Source organism: Portunus trituberculatus, chromosome 45, assembly GCF_017591435.1.
Source record: "Portunus trituberculatus isolate SZX2019 chromosome 45, ASM1759143v1, whole genome shotgun sequence".
NCBI classification, from domain to species: Eukaryota; Metazoa; Arthropoda; class Malacostraca; order Decapoda; family Portunidae; genus Portunus; species Portunus trituberculatus.
The window spans coordinates 12903087-12922341 of NC_059299.1; the positions used below are offsets into that span (position 1 = coordinate 12903087).

Here is a 19255-nt window from a genome sequence, read left to right on the forward strand (position 1 = left end):
ATATAATATACATTCTTGCTTTTAAATATGTTGTAAGCAGAAAATGCACACCAAGCCAACCCAATACCGCCGAGTATGTAGGCTTGCGAACAGACACAGAGAAGAAGCTCTGGGGACAAGCGCGCATGTTACGTTCCGCTTCGTAAGTATCAATAATATTCACTTAATTGCTTTAAGATATGTATTTTAAACCCGCTGCAGCATTCAGTTTCATCCATAAATTTGCCATGCAACAAAACAAATCGGGGAATGTTATGCTGTAGGAAGAATTTTCGAACTGATAATGGTGGCGCCTGGAGGTATTTGCCTAAATTATTTATTGCATTTTTTGTGATTATGGCGATGCAGTGCTGTGCTAATGCCTCATTCCTATCTGTAAACAATGTACGTGTGATTTCGGTGCCTGGTGAGTTGAAGGGCGGTGGGTTATGGCGGCAATAGTATAATAAAGCAGTAATAGTGGCAGGTACACCACCGGTGGGGAAGAGGGCGGCGGGGCGTCCCGTCCCCTCCCGCCGCCACTCCGCTTTCAACTTCGTGACGGAAGGGTGGGCCAGTTTTCATCCGCGGAAAACTACTTTACACGGCCTTCCACAGCAAATATAAATTGAAGTATAAGTTTTATAGTGCCTAGGGAATTGTTGGACAATCTTTGGACGCTCCCAAACCGGTCCTGAGAAAACTGCTGTGGTGTTGATCTGGCGTGTGAAATCGTAAAGTTCAGCCGATTATGATGTCTGTTCCGAAAGGGTAAAGTTTATATTGGTGTTACTTTCTTCCGCTGTGATATTGTGACGTTGATTTAACAAACAAGCGTGTTGTATATATAGCCTGCATATAATACTTGATGTTGGAGATAGTGGGACTGGAATGTAGGTGGCGTGACCTTGAACATTAGATACGTGGCTTCGGAATGAAAAATTATGGGTGGAGCTCTCTCTCTCTCTCTCTCTCTCTCTCTCTCTCTCTCTCTCTCTCTCTCTCTCTCTCTCTCTCTCTCTCTCGTGTGTGTGTGTATAGAATGGACAGCTTTCACACATACTCACACCTTCTCACACACACACACACACACACACACACACATATATATATATATATATATATATATATATATATATATATATATATATATATATATATAGGTATATATATATATATATATATATATATATATATATATATATATATATATATATATATATATATATATATATATATATATATATATATATATATATATATATATATATATATATATATATATATAGATATATATATATATATATATAGATAGATATATATATATATATATATATATATATATATATATATATATATATATATATATATATATGTGGCTAGATTACCATGTCTTACTCTATCTTTCCCTGTTCTGATTTTATACATTCTGGACTTGTTGGTAGTTCATGGTCCAGACTGATAGTGATAGGAGATAAGGGATGAGGAATTTACAGATAGTGGCTGTGATGAGTAGGTTTAAATTCATAAGACAAGATATAAAGATAATTAAAAGTTTTTGAAAAACCTGCCTAAGTAGATGATTTCCACTTATTGAATTGTTACATACTTCTGTTTTGATTACTTTCACTGACTATATAATATTTTTCCTTCTAACAGAAAAATGAGGACCGAGTGCAAAGTGTACGTGGGGAACCTTGGCAATGCTGATGCCAAGCATGAGTTGGAATCAGCTTTTTCTAAGTATGGGCCTCTGGTCAATGTGTGGGTAGCCCGCAATCCTCCCGGGTTTGCCTTTGTGGAGTTTGAGGACCCAAGGGATGCTGAGGACTCTGTGCGGGCTCTGGATGGCACGTGAGTTTTACTATTCCTTCCCACTTGTGTTTGAGATGGTTTGTTTTTACTAACAATTAGATAATGAAAGACTTTCAGCACTTAAATTCCAATTTTTTTTTTTTAATTAACACATTTTCATTAAAAAAAAAAATAGATGGCAAGATAATTGATGTGAAGTTGTTGCATTTTTTTTTATGTGGTTCTACATGTTCTTTGCATGTGAATCTTTTTTCATCTCTCTGATCTTTAAAATATAAGATTTGGGTAAAGCAAACTTGGTATATTGTTCAATCCCTCAAGTACAATTCCTCTATTTATTAACTTGACAATCTTCTAGGTAACTATTCTCTCTTGTAAATTGAATGTCCTTGGTTACTTCGCTTCTCATGTCTAGTTAAAACAGCGTGATATCATCCAGTTTTTCAGAAACTCTTTGACTTCTGCTGTCTCTATACCTTATCCATCCATGAATGGAGTACACTTCACATGTACAACTTTCTCTACAGGGTGGAATTGAAAACATGTCTTAACTATTCCTCTTCTCTGACTGTTTTCACTGCTGCGGTGTTGCACATCACACCAACTGCTCTTCTGATCTTGCTAACTACATTTTTCTCTTCCTCTCACAGTCCCACTGCATTAGACTTTCCACTTGTCACACCTGTTCTGTCCATCTCAATTACAAGAATTAACCAGCATTCTTAAGCTTCCCTTTTTCGGGTAAACTTTGGAACTCTCTGCTTGCTTATGTTTCCTTTTTCCTATCACTTTAACTCTTTCAAGAGGGTTTCAAGAATTGACTCATTTTGGATAATCCATTTGGGAATTGACAGTCTCAGTGGCCCTTTTTTTAACTTTTTGTTGCCCTTGGGCAATGCAACTCTTGTTTAAGAAAGAAAAGAAAAGAATTGGCCACAATATTACATAATCTAACCAATAGTAACATAGCACCATTAGCACCACCAGCACAAACTCACCTCAGTTCACTTCCCTTGTGTGTACACAGTCGACTATGTGGTGTGCGGGTGAAGGTGGAGATGTCAACTGGACGTTCTCGTCGTGACCGCTTCCACTCTCCTCCACGTCGAGGCGGCGCCGGTGCAAGGAGATCAAGGTAAGATTGGTCCTCATTCTTTTCTCCTTGTGGACAGGAGCTCAGGTCACTTATTTTGAAGCATATTGTATTTGCTAAAATTCATTGGTTTTGAGTACTTACCAAAACTTAGAAAAAAAAAATCATGTTATTACATTTATTCTTCAATATACTGATTTCTCATTCTGGATCATAGGTTGTCCTTTTATTTAACTTTTTTTTTCAATTTCCCATAGTCTTGCCAGTTAGTATAGGCAGGAGTATGTGGACACTGATGTCAGAGTTTGGTCATACAGACATGGGGGTGTTTGTGGCCCATTGTTCTTAATGGTATCTTTCAGCTTCCATCAGTGAACTCTGTGGTAGAATCACAGTATCACTGATTCCATCTATTCTTTTTGTTGGATTTTCATTTCTTTTCTTTTTTCTTTTTTCTTTCTTTTTTTCTTTTTTATTGTGTGTGTGTATCATCATATATTTAAAAATTTTTTTTTAAGGGATGGGGCAGAACACATCACCAGTGCAAATCACACTACCTGTAGGTTACTTTCTTTTGCATCACACTGTCTGGTCACAACATTATTCACATTGATTCTAGTTCTTTCTCAGTTCAGAAAACTAACTGAATTATGGTGTAAGCTTCAATTAATATTTAGCCTGCCATTTTAAGTGATTATATTTCTTATCAATCTCATAATTTAAGTTGTAAACGACAAGAGAAGTGATTTTAAGAGACCATGTTAATTTTGGTGTGTGGCCCATTACAGGAATATCTGGCCCCAATTTCTTCTTGTTCCACCACCTACTCCTACTGTTGCTCCCACACCACCACCACCACCACCACCATCACCACCACCACAAGTACTGCCAACACCATCTCCATCACCACCTCTAGCAGTAGCAGCAGCAGCAGCAGTCTGTCAGCAGCCTTGCGGGTCTCCTCCAACCTTGAGCTGGTCCCGAGTTTGGATCCACTGGCCTTCCAGCCTCCTGCAACCAGCCTGACCAGAAACCAGCAGCTGGTTGTCCCTTAGAGGCACTTTCCAGTCAGCTGGGAATAATTTTTCCCCACTAACTGGGCTGGGCCAGCTGCTGGTTTCTCTTCAGTAGTGGGGGCCAATCTCACCAAATTCTCATACGCCCGACAACGCTAAAACGCAGCGTGGGCCCCCGCCCAGCACTCACCCGCCCCTGAGTACTCCATTTGACCTCCCTCCTCGCCTCTGAATCCCCGGTGCCCAGCCATCACACGGGGCTTTTCCAGCGTTGACCTGCTGTAGGCCAGCCATGCCACTGTCGGTCAAGGGTGTTTGCCCCCACTTTCTCGCGTACGGCGCACACCCACCTGGCTCAACATAACTGCTACTACTACTACCACCTACTACTACCACTACTACTACTACTACTACCACCCTGTCTGTTTGAACATCCTATCCATAGTCACAAACTACAGGTTTGTGAATGCTATTCAAATGTAGGTATTCATCCTGTGAGTAAGGATGGTGGTACCTAGAGGAGTGAGTGTTGACCCCTTGAAGAGTCATTTATAACTTAAAACTTGCCTTGAGCGAATGACTTAAACAGTTGTCATGGTTCAGCCCAGGTGGTCGGTGGGAGAGAAGTAACCACTTTGTGGCCATGAGTAGAGAGAGAGAGAGTTCAGCAGTTCACTTTCCGTAGATGCAAGACTGGACATATACTTTACCCTAATCAGTTTCTTACAGCCTCATATAAAGTGGAATTCCATGTTGCTAAAGCAGTGTTGTTCCAATTTCGAGACAGTGATGACATCCAGCGAATAAAGTTTTGTTATGTTTTGGTGTATTTTTTAAATTTTTGCTCTTCGGGTCATTTCAGGTCGCGCTCCCCACGGAGGTTTGGGGGCAGCCGAGGACGATCACGCTCCCGCTCCCCCAGGCGGTCCAGGTCCCGCTCTCCAAGGTAATAGTCTTCACTTTATTTTACTTAGAATACTCCATACAATACCCAGGCACCTTCATCCCTTAAAACAAGCAGCAGCAAGGTTACTATTTAGCTTAGTTTCACTTCTTCACACACACACACACACACACACACACACACACACACACACACACACACACACACACACACACACACACACTCACTCACTCACCCACCCACCCACAAAACAGTCATTGATAATTATTTTCATTATTGCACCACCAACCTTAACAGGAACAACATATGTCATTGTTGGATGTTGCAGCTTACAAACACACTATGGAATTCTCCCTCCTTAGAATGCTTACTGAAAATGCTCACTTTTTTCAGGCCAGCTCGCCGTGGCTCCCCAAGGTGAGGGTTATTTCTAAATTATAAAACTGATTCTACTCAATTCCTGTAACAAGAGTCTGAGATAGGTGAGTGCTTTCAGATAAGGTGGTGTTTTTCAGGGATGGAGTATTCACATTTGAAATTCAATAATGGAACACATTAGATGCAGCATTTCAGATTATATATGCTGCTCTTTGGAGTCAAAAATACCTGTATATATATATATATATATATATATATATATATATATATATATATATATATATATATATATATCTCTCTCTCTCTCTCTCTCTCTCTCTCTCTCTCTCTCTCTCTCTCTCTCCAGTTCTTGGACTTGGTATTCATATTCATAGAATAATGAATAATCAGTCTGAAATTATCATTTGTTTGATTTACTTCAGTTGAAATGAATGGAAAGGGAATTGAGCATTGGTTTACTATCAAGTTGGAAACTAAATTAATTCATTTAATTTTATACATGATATATTTGATGTCCTACTAGTGAAACTGGCACCAGTTAGTCAAGTATCATGTGTAAGCACATTTACCATCTGCAAGAAATTATCTTTTTTCTTGACTTGCCTTGTAGCATTTGCTATTTTGAAAGTATTTTTGTTTACATGTCCTGGCCTTTAGCATTACCAGAACATCATCCCTGGTGCCTTGTTTTGACTAAGTGGAATATCTGATGCAGATTTTACACACGACAGGTGAGGGACAGCAGAGGAAAACTATTTATTGAGGTGATTGAGTGGAAGTGTCAGGTTTATAATGACGATGCTGCTTTGGAGTCCAACATTTTTCTTCTCTGAGGATTGGTGTTAATGGAAATAGTCCACCTCTTCTTTCTTAGTGACACGTGTACATATCTTTTTTTATGAATAGTATCATAATTTTCCTTTTTTTAAAGAAATGATGGACAGTATTGTGTTGGAGAATATGTCATTTTCATGTATGGGAGACATGGATATTCGTATTTTGAGTGGCTGCTGCCAAACCTTAATTTTAAGTTTCTTTGGTTTGCTTCTTGCTATTGTGTGCTTTGAATTGTGTGCTGTTTCTATCTATAGTATTGAAAGTGTGATCTTACTAACTAAAGTAGTATAGTGGTAACCTACTTTAATGAACCAACACATCAGATTTCCTTATAATAAACAAGGATGGTCTGTCTTTTTCATGTCCTTGATGTGGGAAGTTGTGTTGCACTTGGCTACAGTTTGCCTGTAACTCTATTCCATGAGTTGGTTAAGTAGCTGGAGAAAATGGAAAAGATGCCTCAGCTATAGACATTAGATATGGCTTAAAAACAATGTACACTTTTACAATGACTGCCACACAAGTAATGTCAGGCACCTTACCTCATGTTGGTTATTTCGGCACCTTAACACCACATGGTGTTATCCTTGTCTTATAGCTTATGACCTTGGTGGTGTTTAGTGAGTGACAGATACCTGTAAAACAGAAGATTGATGGGGGGATTAGTGACTAAGGTACTTATCTTCATATCAGTGGAAAATATCCCCTTTAGCCCATAAAATTCCCATGAAAAGCCCACATGGTATAAAAAAAAAAAAAAAAAAAAATGTAACATGATACAGTAGAGACTCGATACTTGAACTTAATTCATTCCAAGTGGCTGTTCAAGTATTAAAAAGTTCAACTATTGATACCTATAAATCAGGTAATTTGTTCTTATCTTTGCAAAACCTCAAGTTTATAAAAATTTCAATGTTTTTACAATTTTTTATTTGTACATAACATAAGTGAAGCCTGGAGATGGATAACTTAGAAGAAGAGGGGAGAAGAAGGATAGAGAGGAGGAGGTAGGTTGCCAAAGGAAGAGTCATCATCCATCATGATGATTCCTGTGAATCCACTATTGGAGGACTGTGGCTCACTAACACTTGAACCGACATCCGGTATACCGTTATTACGGTAATGTCGGTATTACCAGTAATACAGTATCAAAATGGTACTGTGGCAACTGCGAGAAGGGAGATGACAAGAGCTTTGTATACGACCAAATGTGTGGCTGTTTGATTTCCAGATATTTTCGCTACTAATGAACCTTTGGTGTTAATGTAAGTTTATAAATGAAAAACTATAGAGAGGATGCAGGAGAATGTTATTTTGATGACTGCAGCAGCACAAGTCACAACTGGTGGAGGGGGAAGGGGGGGCACCAGGGAGTCTTTGCTTACAACCACAGGTGTGGACATTCGACTATCAGATATTTTTTTCGAGTATTAAATCAAACTTTTGTGTTCGAGTATTTAGACATTCGAGTATTGAGTCTCCACTGTATAGAGAATATTTTCTTTTGATGGTGGCTTTCTTTAGGCAAATACTTCCATCTTGTGACCAAAATTATGAAAAAAACCAATCATTCTTTATTTTTCAACTATGTAATGGATTGTGTTGACAAAATTAATGTTAGCTATAAATCAGTAATAACTTCTCTCCAAACATACTCATTTCAATAGATGTCATAAAGAATCAAGTCTGGAGTTTACTATATTTGTTAAAGCAGGTCACCTCTGTAAATCTTTCATCAGTTAATGTATTTTCTTAGAAAATAACTTTGCAAGTTTTATTGTCTTAGGTCTTGTTGTCATTAATGAATTTTTCAAGAGGTTTAATCTTTTTATTCTAACATTGTCTTTATTTGAATTATGGGATTGACCAGTTTGCAAAGTTGATATTTTTGCTTTCTCTCTCAGGTATTGAGATAATGCTCAGCATTATTGATAACATGTGCACATTGATTGAACTGAAGTGCCTTAGATGGATTGATTTGAGTGCCTTACTTGACACCTTTTCAGAGATGCAAATTTTATTGCTCTCTTGGAATCTTTTGCTGACCCTTCACTGTCCATGTCTTATGTGAATTGTTTTGATGGTCTTATTGCATTGGTAGTTGTTTTTTGTAGGATACAGTTTGTTTTCTAGAGTAGTATGTTGGAGAGTATCTTATTATAATCCAGTAATATCTTGGGATCACTAATGCCAACACTTTACTATCATAGGTATGATGACTACCACCGCCGCAGTGAATCACCACAGCCCAAGAGGCGCTCACGCTCGAGGTCATAAGTCCAGGCTGTCTGTTGGACGATGTCTTGGAGTGGCTGGCCACAGAAGAGGGATGTTCCAGAAAGTGGTATTTGGTGTGGCCAACACAGCGTATATTTTTTTATGGGTGGTGAGTTAAAACTGAATGGTGGTGACTGTCTAGTAAAGTTGCGGGTGGACTAAATCAGCTAATGGCCTCCAGCCAGAGGCCCTGTGTAGTCCTTGACAGTGTACTGAGGATTGATAAGACACCACACTTTAGAAGCTGGTGGTGACTTGTATCTACTTTGCCTCTTGGATCATTCACTGTCCTCCCCCATAAGTGGTCATTATGCATTGTCCCTTTTGATATAAAAAAAAACACCTAAGGCTTAATCATTGTAAAAGGTAGTAATAAGGTCAGCTTTGAGCTTCTTATTTTACAAAGGATCATCTCCAATTTGTGGATAAAGCTTTCTACCTGAACATTAGTCTTGGAACATTTTTTCTTGTCTTCAATAGAAGGTTTTGGCACTTGCACATGATTTTCAGTCATGACGTTCATTTCAAATCATTAGTGTATAAGGAGATAAATGTGTTTCATTACAGCAATCTCGTAGCTTTCATGGTCTTTTGGTTGTATTTCCTTATTAAAAATACTTCTTGATGTTAGATTCATCACTCAAATTTCTAAAGATGTCCTATGCTTCATGATGCAAGCTTTGTAATGGAACAAATCTTTTCCTAACGAGATATCACGATTTGTAGTTCATACTTTCAGCCGCTAGATGTCCTTAACTTTCTTGTTGGAAATGAGATGTGGAATACTTTAAATATCAATTTATGGGCACTTTTCTATATAATTATGGTCATTGTATTTTATTTTTTCTTGTGTTTGATGTTGCATATGTGTATTCTACCTGTGTACTATATATACACTTCAGTATCATAACTGTGAGTCCTTTCCTATGTTTATTTCTGCCATTAATGGACGTCTTCAACTTTTTTCTTGAATTAGATTTATGGACTCAAAACACATAAATCATCATCCCCCCATTTTGTTATTTTGTCTCAGGCCATTATCCAGGTCACTCATTGACTATCACACAGCCACAGTATTATTCATTAAATGTGCGTTAGACTGTGTATTGGAAAATTCTCCTGCATTTCAAGACCCAGGATGTTTGTAAAACAAAGCAAACATTCAGTGATTTCAAAATATATTGTGCTGTGTGGAGTTTCATAGAATAAAAATTTTGTAAACAGTATACAAAAAATATGAAGTTTGGCTTGGCTACTGATGAGGCTCCAGCCTCATCAGTAGCCAATATTATTGAAACCTCATTAAAGTATAGCCGAAACTAGTTACTGTATGAACACTATCCACACGTTACTGAAAGACGACACTATGGACACCTAACAGGTGAGACCATAATTACAGGTCATGATATTTCTAATTGCAAGGTGCACGCATCGTTTGTGTTGTGAAGTTTTGCAATTTTGGTAAGTTTGTGTGGTGGATTATCTCGGATTTGTCATGCTTACTACATTTGTAAAACTAGAAAACAACTAACTGTTTTAGACCATAGTAGAGAACCAAATGGTATGGTCCATTTTAAACTGTGATGCTTATTGTCTTATTGTCTTTTTATTTTTATTTATTTTTATTTTTTTTTCAAGTTTTTATTGTTTGATAATATCTTTACACTGCAGGAATGCAGTGTTTTTGTCAGTCAGTTTATTGGGTGCAGAACCCATGGGCATGGGGCACTTGACAGCTTCCCCCACCATCATGCTATGTAGCTCATTTACCAGGAATTTGTGTACAATTGTTTGTGAAAGTATGAAATGTTATGTAAGCCTTTTTTATTTTGACTTTTTCCTTGCCAGATTTTTTTTTTTTTCAAAGCATTTCAATTGTGTTGGAGAAAATAGATTATCCATACCTGATGAAAAGACTTTTATTGCATGTCCTGTTTATTAGTCAAATTCTCTTCAAAAGACAATTTTTTAATCAGTTTGACACAAAAGGCATTGTGGGAATCATGAAAATTCTTAATACTACAACTTGACATGTATTTAGAGTACGTATAAGTACATCTTTTAGTACATCTAATATCACGACCCACTGACCCTCAATGCAAGGTAGGGGTTTAAGCAGAATAAGGGAAACATCCTTAGACCATAGAGTTTGAAACTGCTAGCTCCTGTATTTCAGAGTCAGTTCAATAGACATTGATGAAACACTCCTATTCCTTATTGAAGTGAAGTTAAGGGAGCAAGACAGTAGAAAATGCAAAGGCAACACTGAATGGATAGAGAGGGAGGGAAAAAATTACTGCATAAGTCATAGTGGAAGTAAAAGAAAATAATGTTACCTTGGAATTGAGAAATAGGAGGATCTATTAGTGGGATAAACAAAAATGAGTAGGTGCAAGCAAACTAGGAAGAGTGAGCAATCTGAAGTGTTACACAGACGAATAGTGTATTTAGAACTTGGAACTCCAATATGACAAATGTATACTTGAGATGAATGTATAAGATAATTATGTGCAGAAGCAGACTGAAAATAGAAAAATAAAGTAGTGTTCAATTCTGCATTCTATGAATCTGAGATCTTGTTCACAATTGACTAGCATATTTTGGAATTGTTGAAACTTTGTACTTGGCTTTCACTAGATCTATACAATTCATTGGCAGCAGAGTACAACACAATGCAACAAAAACCTCACCTCTTAATCAATGTTAAGGAGCAAGTTCATAAATACAATGCCAAGTGTAAACCTGAAGTCAGAATGAATCATAGGATTAAGGTGGTGTTTATAACCTGGTGCTAAAGTGAATAAATGTATGAATAAATTTTAAAGAATGGTGACACCATATGACAGCATTATGGTGCATAAATACTATAATTCAATCCATCAACCATGAAGAACATTCAAGAATGAAAGAACAACAGGTCACTGAAGGAAATGGACTAGCTCCACTTTTTCCCAAAATATAATTGTAGTAGTTCTGGTATGATATCCTGCACCTACAGTGGTATCCCACCTTAACTAACTACATTCAGTACAAATCTCATTGCCAACTGACCATAAGAAGCAAATTAACATCCCACCAATAACTCCCATCACAAGTTAGAGGCAGTCATGGAAGGCAGAGTAATGTGTGGCAATGACATAGATGAATTATATTACTGTAAGATACAGCCAATACTCACTCATGCAGGAGCAGCTGACTTGTGGCTTAAATCTTATGATATGTCTGAACTAAAAGACTACACAAAACACATTTTTCTTAAACAAGAGAGAAGCGGGATACACAAATGGACAAGTAAAAAAAATGTCACTTTTGCTGTCATACGTAAGATCCAATTCATCAGAGTGCAATGAAGTATTAAAAGATATCGAAAAGAGGGAAAGATGCCTGCAAAGGATTGAGGAGATCAGCAACAAAGCAAACAGTGCCTCCTACACCCTCATACAGGCTGTAAGGGTTGTCAGGGGTGCGTGCCTGTTTGAACTCCTCAGTGTTGATGAAGTGGTAAAACTGAATGGCTCGGTGCAAATGTTTAGGGTCTTGAGTCAGTCTGTAGAGGATGAGGAACACATACCCAGAGCCAGCCACACCATGGCAGATCCCTGCATAAAAGAGGAAAATCATCAATTACAAAATAAATAAAACCCCTTCAATTTGGGTGTTTGCTAAGGACTGAGTTGCCAGTGCTTGTAGGGTGCAGTCAACACTCCCAGAGTTCAACAGAGAAGCACACTATAAAACTGCCTCTTGTGATACATCTTGATGCACTGTACTTAGATGATACAAAACATTCATCCTAAGTGTTTATGTTAACAGAATCCATGGAATTTTGTAATGCACATTCTACAGAACAGCTATTATAAACTGAATACTTGCAATTAGGCTCAGTTTTCATATTAATTTCTAATCTCCTACTACATATTTAGTTTGAAATATTTTCTCCTGGTTTTATCTGGCAAATTTGGAAAGGAGATGAGCAACTATTATTTGTGCTGAGAGAATATTGTGACAGACTAAGTGACTGACTTTTACATGTAAAATTCCATTGGCAGGTAATCTGACAATTCTTTTTTTCAGACCATAGCAAATGCCCTAATTAGACAGTTCCTGTGTATATATGATGGAATTCAATGAACTTAACATTACTCTGCCTTACCTGGTCCTTTAGTCAACAAGCCTTTCTCCCAAGAAACTTCTCCACACCTCAAAGCAGAGTCTAGGTACTTCTTGTCTTCAAAAACCATGTAACCCTTGGCCAGCATATACACAAACCCTGCACAGAGGTTAAGAGGTTAGAGGGATGAATTGCTACTACAGATAATTTTGTTCAGTAATGCCAAAATCTCATTAAATGCCATTGACTGAAATGTTGATCATTTATTGCCTTGTACTATAGAATACCTCCATAGGCATCTCTTAGAGAGTAGTCTTAAAACTTGTTCTAAGAGTTCTTTATTTTCATAAGGGATTTTAAGTGTATTTTAAGTGTTTCCAAAAAACTATGAGGGGTCCTTCAATAACATCGGAGTTCTGTTCATTTGGTATGATATAATGTGATTTTCGTCATATCGGAATTCATAAGTGCTGAATTTGCCATTGCATTAGACATAGCATTTTCTTGAAAAAAAGTTTTAATTACTGTCCATTTAATGAGGCTATATGTAGTACAGGGCCCGTACTTATAAACACTAAGATGACATCCTAACAGTAAGAAGACGTCTTAAACCATAAAAATGGCGGAATTCGAGTCTTAAAGCCTTAAGAATGCATCCTCAGCCCTAAGAATGCGTCTTACTGCTAAAACACCTCTGGAAGTGGAATAGCAGGCCGCGCTCTCCTAAGCTTTCATCCTAAAAGTAAACATAGCCGCTCAAGAGGAACCGCACCGCCACCACCTGCGACAGAGATGGGCGTTTCATGAGAGGAAGGATGTCCTGAATGAGCTAGATGACCGTGAGTTGGTGAAGAGATATCGGCTGGACCGTGCTGGTATCACTTTCGTGACAGTCTTGGTGCGGGAAAGGCTGAAGAGACCTACTGCAAGGAACAAGGCCCTCTCCCCCGAGATGCAAGTGATCACTCTGCGGTACCTTGCCACAGGGAAGATGCAGCAATGCAACGCTGATGACTCGGGGCCCTCACAACAGACCATCAGCAGGGTCATCAGTGATACTTTGGAAGCACTCTTGGACAATGCCATCCTCTCCCAGTTCATAAGATTTCCAGTCACCCAACTGGAAACTCAGAGGAGGAAGGAGTAGTTTCTTCAGATTGCTGGCTTCCCTGAAGTGATTGGTGCTATTGATGGGATGCACGTGAGGATTGTGGCACCAAGTGAATATGAGGCAGAGTTTGTCAACCGAAAGAGATACCGCAGCATCAACGTGCAGTTTGTGTTTGATGCTCGGTACCACATTATTGATGTGGTTGCAAAATGGCCGGAATCAGTTCACGATGCAAGAATACTTGCACAAAGTGGACTCTGCACCATATTTGAAAATGGCATCGTCCCAGCTGGGTGTCACTTACTGGGAGACAGTGGCTATCCCAGCAAGAAGTGGCTACTGACTCCATACCTCAGACCACAGCCTGGAGCACAGTCTTCTTATAACAGGTAAGTTACTGAGTAGTAAAATTTTGATAAAAAGTTATCTAATTAATTATCCCACATCACACTAAACACACAACTAATTATTTGCCTCCCATAGTTACACTTTTTCATATAAACTAATATAAAGTGCTAAATTAATGAATTAGGTATTTTGGAAATATTGCAGTTTCACAATCTTGACCCTTCCCCCTAACCTTACTGGATTCCCCCATAAGGTGAAGTAACCTAACCTAACATTTTGTAACCTCCTCACTGGATTTTCACTCCCCATTAAGGTAAAGTAACTTAACATTTTGGAACTTAACCAGAATAATTGATAGGGTAAAGTAACTTAACATTGTGTAACCTCCTACCTGGGGAGCTTTGCCCCCTCTGGATCCCCCAGAAAGTATGTTAACTCTTCAGTCTATTTGATTATTGCGCTTCACGCTTCGCATGTGTCACTTGTCTGGTGGGATTGTTATTGTTTGGGGAGAGAGCTTTGGTGGAGAAGGGCCCGGCAGGTTTGGAGAGAGGTTCTTATCAATAAACCTCAAAGATGCTTTCTTGCCTATTATTTAACCTGCCACACTTGGTTACCTAGTCAACAAATGGTAGCAGAGTGTAGTTCCGATCTACGGACCTCTGGTTTATGGGCCCAGAGGTCCGTAGATCGGAACTACGCTCTGCTGTGAAAACTTTCCTGGTGAAGACGGGATGTAACCAGGTGAAACTGAGGTGCATTTCCTCAGGACACTACTGCCTTCCACTAAGGGATGAGAAAGAACTATGGAAGAGAACAGAAGAAATAATGTTCTCATTAGGTGATGGTGAAAAGGAAAAGAAGAAAATTTTAGATTGAAAAACTGCACCAGCAATTTGGTCATCCCACAAGTAAGAGACTGATCTAGCTGATGAAGGATGCAGGGATTGAGGACAAGATGTGTTTTGTGCTGGCAGAAGAGATATCCAACAACTGTGAGATATGTATGAAGTACAAGAAGACACCATCAAGGCCAATTGTAAGTGTGAATATGACAAAAGAATTCAATGAAGTTGTAGCAATAGACTTAAAGGAGTTTAGAAAAGGAGAAATATATTTTCTTCATATGGTAGCCATGGCATCAAGGTTCTCAAAATCATGTGTGACAAAAAGTAAAGAGCCAAAGGAGATAATTGAAAAGATTATGGAAACGTGGTTGGGAACTGGTTTGGGAGCTCCTGGAAAGTTTCTGTGATAATGGTGGTGAGTTTGCCAACAATGTCTCCCTAGAGATGTGTGAGAACATGAACATTCAAGTAATGCATACAGCAGCTTATTCTCCTTTCAGTAATGGTCTGTGTGAACGTAATCATGCCATTATAAATGAAATGGTGGCAAAAATAATGGCAGAGCAGCCAGATTTGTCCTTAAGAGTTGCTTTGGCATGGGCAGTCAATGCTAAGAATTGTTTTCAGATGGTGGGGGGTTTCAGTCCATATCAACTGGTATATGGACGAAATCCTAGATTGCCTTGTACCATGAGTGATGACCTTCCTGCCCTGGAGGGTACAACATCTAGTGAAATGGTTGCTAAACATCTCAATGCTAGTCACTCTGCAAGAAAAGCCTTCATCGCTGCAGAAATATCTGAGAAAATACGAAGTGCTCTAAGACACAAAGTAAGAACCACAGGAAGAGCCTTTGAAAATGGAGATAAAGTATACTTTAAAAGAGAGGAGCAAAAGGAATGGAAAGGACCAGCTACTGTCATTGGAAAAGATGGAAAAACTTTAATTTTGAAGTATGGGTCAGGCATTGTATGAGCCCATGAAACGCATGTTCAGGAGATACCCTACAATTTTGACAAAGATGCGGAAAAAGGAAGAAAGGCACTTCTTGATGTGTTGAAGCATCAGAGAAAAGAGAGAAAAGAAGAAAAGGTCAGCAGTAAGGAGAAAAAGATAAAAGCAGTGGTAAATCCAGTCGAAAATGTTGTAGAAGATAAAGGTAGTGATGAAACTGATGAGGAAGAGGATCACACCATGGAAGAAGAGGACAATACTACAGGAAGCACTCCAAAGGACAATGTAAAGGTCAGAAGCATTCCAGAGATTGGGCAGAAAGTAAGATTTCAATTGAAGTCTTCCGATGAATGGCAGACAGTTACTGTGCACAGTCGAGCTGGAAAATCTACAGGAAAATATAGTAATTGGAGGAACATTGAACATGAAGATGGATGCATATCAGCCCTTGACTGGAAAAGTGATGTAGAAAAATGGGTACCAGTCTCAGAAGAGGAGGAAGTGCAGAAACCCAGTGAAATAATCATGGTTTGTGAAAATAAGGAAAATGTTGAACTTGAAAAAGCAAAACAAGAAGAAATGAAAAATTGGACGAAATTTGATGTGTATGAGGAAGTCCCAAATGTAGGTTAAAAAGCTTTGTCGGTTCGGTGGGTAGTAACACAAAAAGAAAACAGTGACGGGAAAAAGAAAGGAAAGCAAGGTTGGTTGCCAGAGGCTTTGAGGAAAAAGAGAAACTCAGTCAGATTTTCCAACTGTTAGCAAGGAAGTGTTAAGGTCCTTTATTGCTATTTTGTCATCTAAAAAGTGGGCAGTGAATTCCATTGATATTAAGGCTGCTTTCCTACAGAGTGAACAGTTTGATCGTAAAGTGTACCTTGTTCCTCCTGTTGAAGCACATAGTGATGAGAGTGTACTGTGGAAATTAAGGAAGTGTGTGTATGGCCTCAATGATGCTGCTAGGAAATGGTACCTCACTGTGAAAACTTTCCTGTTGAAGATGGGATGTAACCAGGTGAAAACTGACCCTGCAGCATTCTACTGGTACTGTGAGGGAGAATTATGGGGTATGTTCACCTTTCTATTCCTTTTCTTTTCGTGGGACTCTTGGGTTGCCATGATGCGCGTGCAAAATTGGCGCCAAATTGTTGTTTTGTCAAAATGAAGATGCCTTCAATTATTAAGGTTGAAATGAAGAGGTGTGTGTTTAAAACTAACTAAATAAATATATTTTTCATGTAGGGTATATTTTTTACGCATTTTCACCCGTTTCTTGTGTAATTTCTCTAAAAACATTACATAACGTTTGCTCATGTTAGCGGTTAGCGGTATAAGCGCCTAAAGACGGTTACTTAACAAAGCATCCTGCTAGGAAAGATTCTTAGCGCTTAAGTCTCGTAGGTTAGGTACTTTTCCTAACTAAGACGGCATCTTTGTGGAGTTTTATAAGTACGGCCCCAGATGCCTACGCCTGTACGACTAACTCCACAGGTGTGAAGTCAAAGCAGTAGTATACTAATAATATTACTACTAATAAGATCTCTTTCTCTCTATCATGAATTCAGTCAATTTTCAGCTTGATCTGGGACCTTCAGATAAGTCAAGAGACCATATGAGAGCCTCATGTTATGATGATAGCCAGATCATTGTGTTCAGATGATGTTTCATGCCTAACTCACCTGGGGCCCCATGACACCAGTGGACCAGCTCATCCCTTCTCCGGCCTCTGCTCACCCCGACCTCATCCATAGATGCTGGAAAGTTGCCATTGGGCTGCTGCAAGGCTACAAGAGCATCCAGAGCCTTCTTAATTAACAGTTTGGACTCTGGACGTTTGGAAAGCCATTCTGGAAAACTGTACCAAACTTAACTAAAATGATGATCTTAATGCTTGGAAAGCAATGCTAACAAAAAAGTAGTATGTAGCATCAAATGCAGTGAGAAAAAGATTCTTCATAACTCCTAAAGGATAAAATTATAACAAAACTGATAAGGATATCTTTGACTAATTGAATTTCAAAAATATGTTATTGTATAAAAAGTATTCAAGTAACATGAAAACTACTAAGAACAAATCCTGGCACTTTGATTATACACACACACACACACACATGAAAATCTTGCAGGGGCAAGCAGTGACTCACCACAGCAACATGGTCAGGATGCCCGATACCCCGTGTGCTGCCCCCAAATACTCAGTTTCATAGTACTGGTACATGAGGGGCACACAACTGTTGTGAGCCTTGGAGTACCTCCGGCCGGACTCCACCATGCTGTCTAGGATAGCAAATAGATGCTCATCCTCAAGAATCTGCAAAATTATCAGAAATGGAGAATATAGTCCAGCTGACATTCTTGTTATATAAGTAGGGTTAGTATACGAGAGAGAGAGAGAGAGAGAGAGAGAGAGAGAGAGAGAGAGAGAGAGAGAGAGAGAGAGAGAGAGAGAATATATATATATACAGTAAGTCCTCGTTATATGGTAGTTCTTTATCCGATTAATTCCCAGTTATGGTATTTGGAAATTACTACCCTCGATTCGATATACGGTAAAAAAAATTCACAGATACGGCATCCGCTCATGTCATCCGAGAGGGCCCAGCGCGGGGGATCAGGGGTGATAACGTCATCCACGCCACACCTCCCCACCACTCGCAGTACTGACTTTAACTTGACCACGCTTGGAGCCTGTTATCTCTTCCCCTACCCCCCCTTTTTTTAACTACATTACATATTACTTACATGCATTATTAATTAGATGAATAAATGGAATATTAAATGGTCTATTGTAAGCATAAATATATTCATAATAATTATGGCAAACATTTAAAGCCTACTACCAGTGGCAAACCATGCAGCAACTGATAAAGGGCACAGATGGGCCTGGCAAACTCACTATCATTGAATGGTGGAAGTCGTATAACATCAAGCACGCCTTAGATAACATCAAGTCATCTTGGGACGAAGTGAAGATCTCTATCATGAACTTGGCATGCCACTCACAGTACTGACTTTAACTTGACCACCCTTGGAGCCTATTATCTCTTCCCCTCCCCCCCTTTTTTAACTGCATTACATATTACTTACATGCATTACTAATTGGATGAATAAATGGAATATTAAAGGGTCTATTGTAAGCACAAATATATTCATAATAATCATGGCAAACACTAAAAGCCTACTACCAGCGGCAAACCATGCAGCAACTGATAAAGGGCACAGATGGGCCTGGCAAACCCACTATCAGTATATGGTGGAAGTTGTATAACATCAAGCACGCCTTAGATAGCATCAAGTCATCTTAGGACGAAGTGAAGATGTCTACCATAAACTTGGCGTGGAATAAAGTATGGCCAGAATGCACGCATGACTTATCAGGCTTCGCTGAAGACGACATCGGTGTGATCAGAAATGACTTAGTAAATCTGTGCCATAGAGGTAGCTTCGATGAAGCTGATGATGATGATGATGTTCAAGATCTTTTGGAAAGCCATGCTGAATCTCTCTCAAATGATGAACTTATAGAGCTAGACAAGGCATCAAAGGAGGCAGAAAAAGGAGACGAGGAAGAAGAACCTGTGCAT

General features: G+C 38.8%; 2 protein-coding genes across 8 annotated transcripts in view; one reads left to right on the plus strand and one right to left on the minus strand.

Annotated features, from left to right (window-relative positions):
- On the plus strand, positions 1 to 10207 carry LOC123519667 (RNA-binding protein 1-like). 6 transcript variants are annotated; one of them, XR_006679083.1, is made up of 6 exons: positions 1 to 142; positions 1639 to 1833; positions 2822 to 2929; positions 3676 to 4361; positions 4766 to 4849; positions 5201 to 5224. XR_006679083.1 is itself a non-coding variant. In XM_045281151.1 (6 exons), the coding sequence occupies exons 1-6, from the start codon at positions 126 to 128 to the stop codon at positions 8297 to 8299; spliced, it is 495 nt and encodes a 164-aa protein (XP_045137086.1). In that variant the 5' UTR covers positions 2 to 125; the 3' UTR covers positions 8300 to 10207. The 6 variants fall into 6 exon arrangements, 4 of the variants coding, with proteins under 4 accessions (XP_045137086.1, XP_045137088.1, XP_045137085.1 ...); XM_045281151.1 differs by lacking the exon at positions 3676 to 4361 and adding an exon at positions 8233 to 10207 and having other exon boundaries at positions 2 to 142; XR_006679082.1 differs by lacking the exon at positions 1 to 142 and adding an exon at positions 478 to 750 and having other exon boundaries at positions 5201 to 5219.
- Positions 9895 to 19255, minus strand: part of LOC123519665 (lanC-like protein 3 homolog) — an 18151-nt gene continuing 8790 nt past the window's right edge. For both annotated transcript variants that reach the window (XM_045281146.1, XM_045281147.1), the window contains 4 exons: positions 17816 to 17982; positions 17351 to 17526; positions 12453 to 12569; positions 9895 to 11898 (listed from right to left, as the gene is read on the minus strand). In XM_045281146.1, coding sequence (XP_045137081.1) covers positions 11654 to 11898; positions 12453 to 12569; positions 17351 to 17526; positions 17816 to 17982 — 705 coding nt within the window. In that variant the 3' untranslated portion in view covers positions 9895 to 11653. The remainder of the gene's footprint in view (positions 11899 to 12452; positions 12570 to 17350; positions 17527 to 17815; positions 17983 to 19255) is intronic.

What these genes read in the sequence shown, in the direction of transcription:
- LOC123519667 (XM_045281150.1), top strand. Translation starts at nt 731, where the DNA reads ATGATGTCTGTTCCGAAAGG. An exon ending in GCCGGTGCAAGGAGATCAAG is followed by an intron (nt 2,930 to 4,765) that starts GTAAGATTGGTC and finishes GGGTCATTTCAG; the next exon opens with GTCGCGCTCCCCACGGAGGT. An exon ending in TCCAGGTCCCGCTCTCCAAG is followed by an intron (nt 4,850 to 5,200) that starts GTAATAGTCTTC and finishes CACTTTTTTCAG; the next exon opens with GCCAGCTCGCCGTGGCTCCC.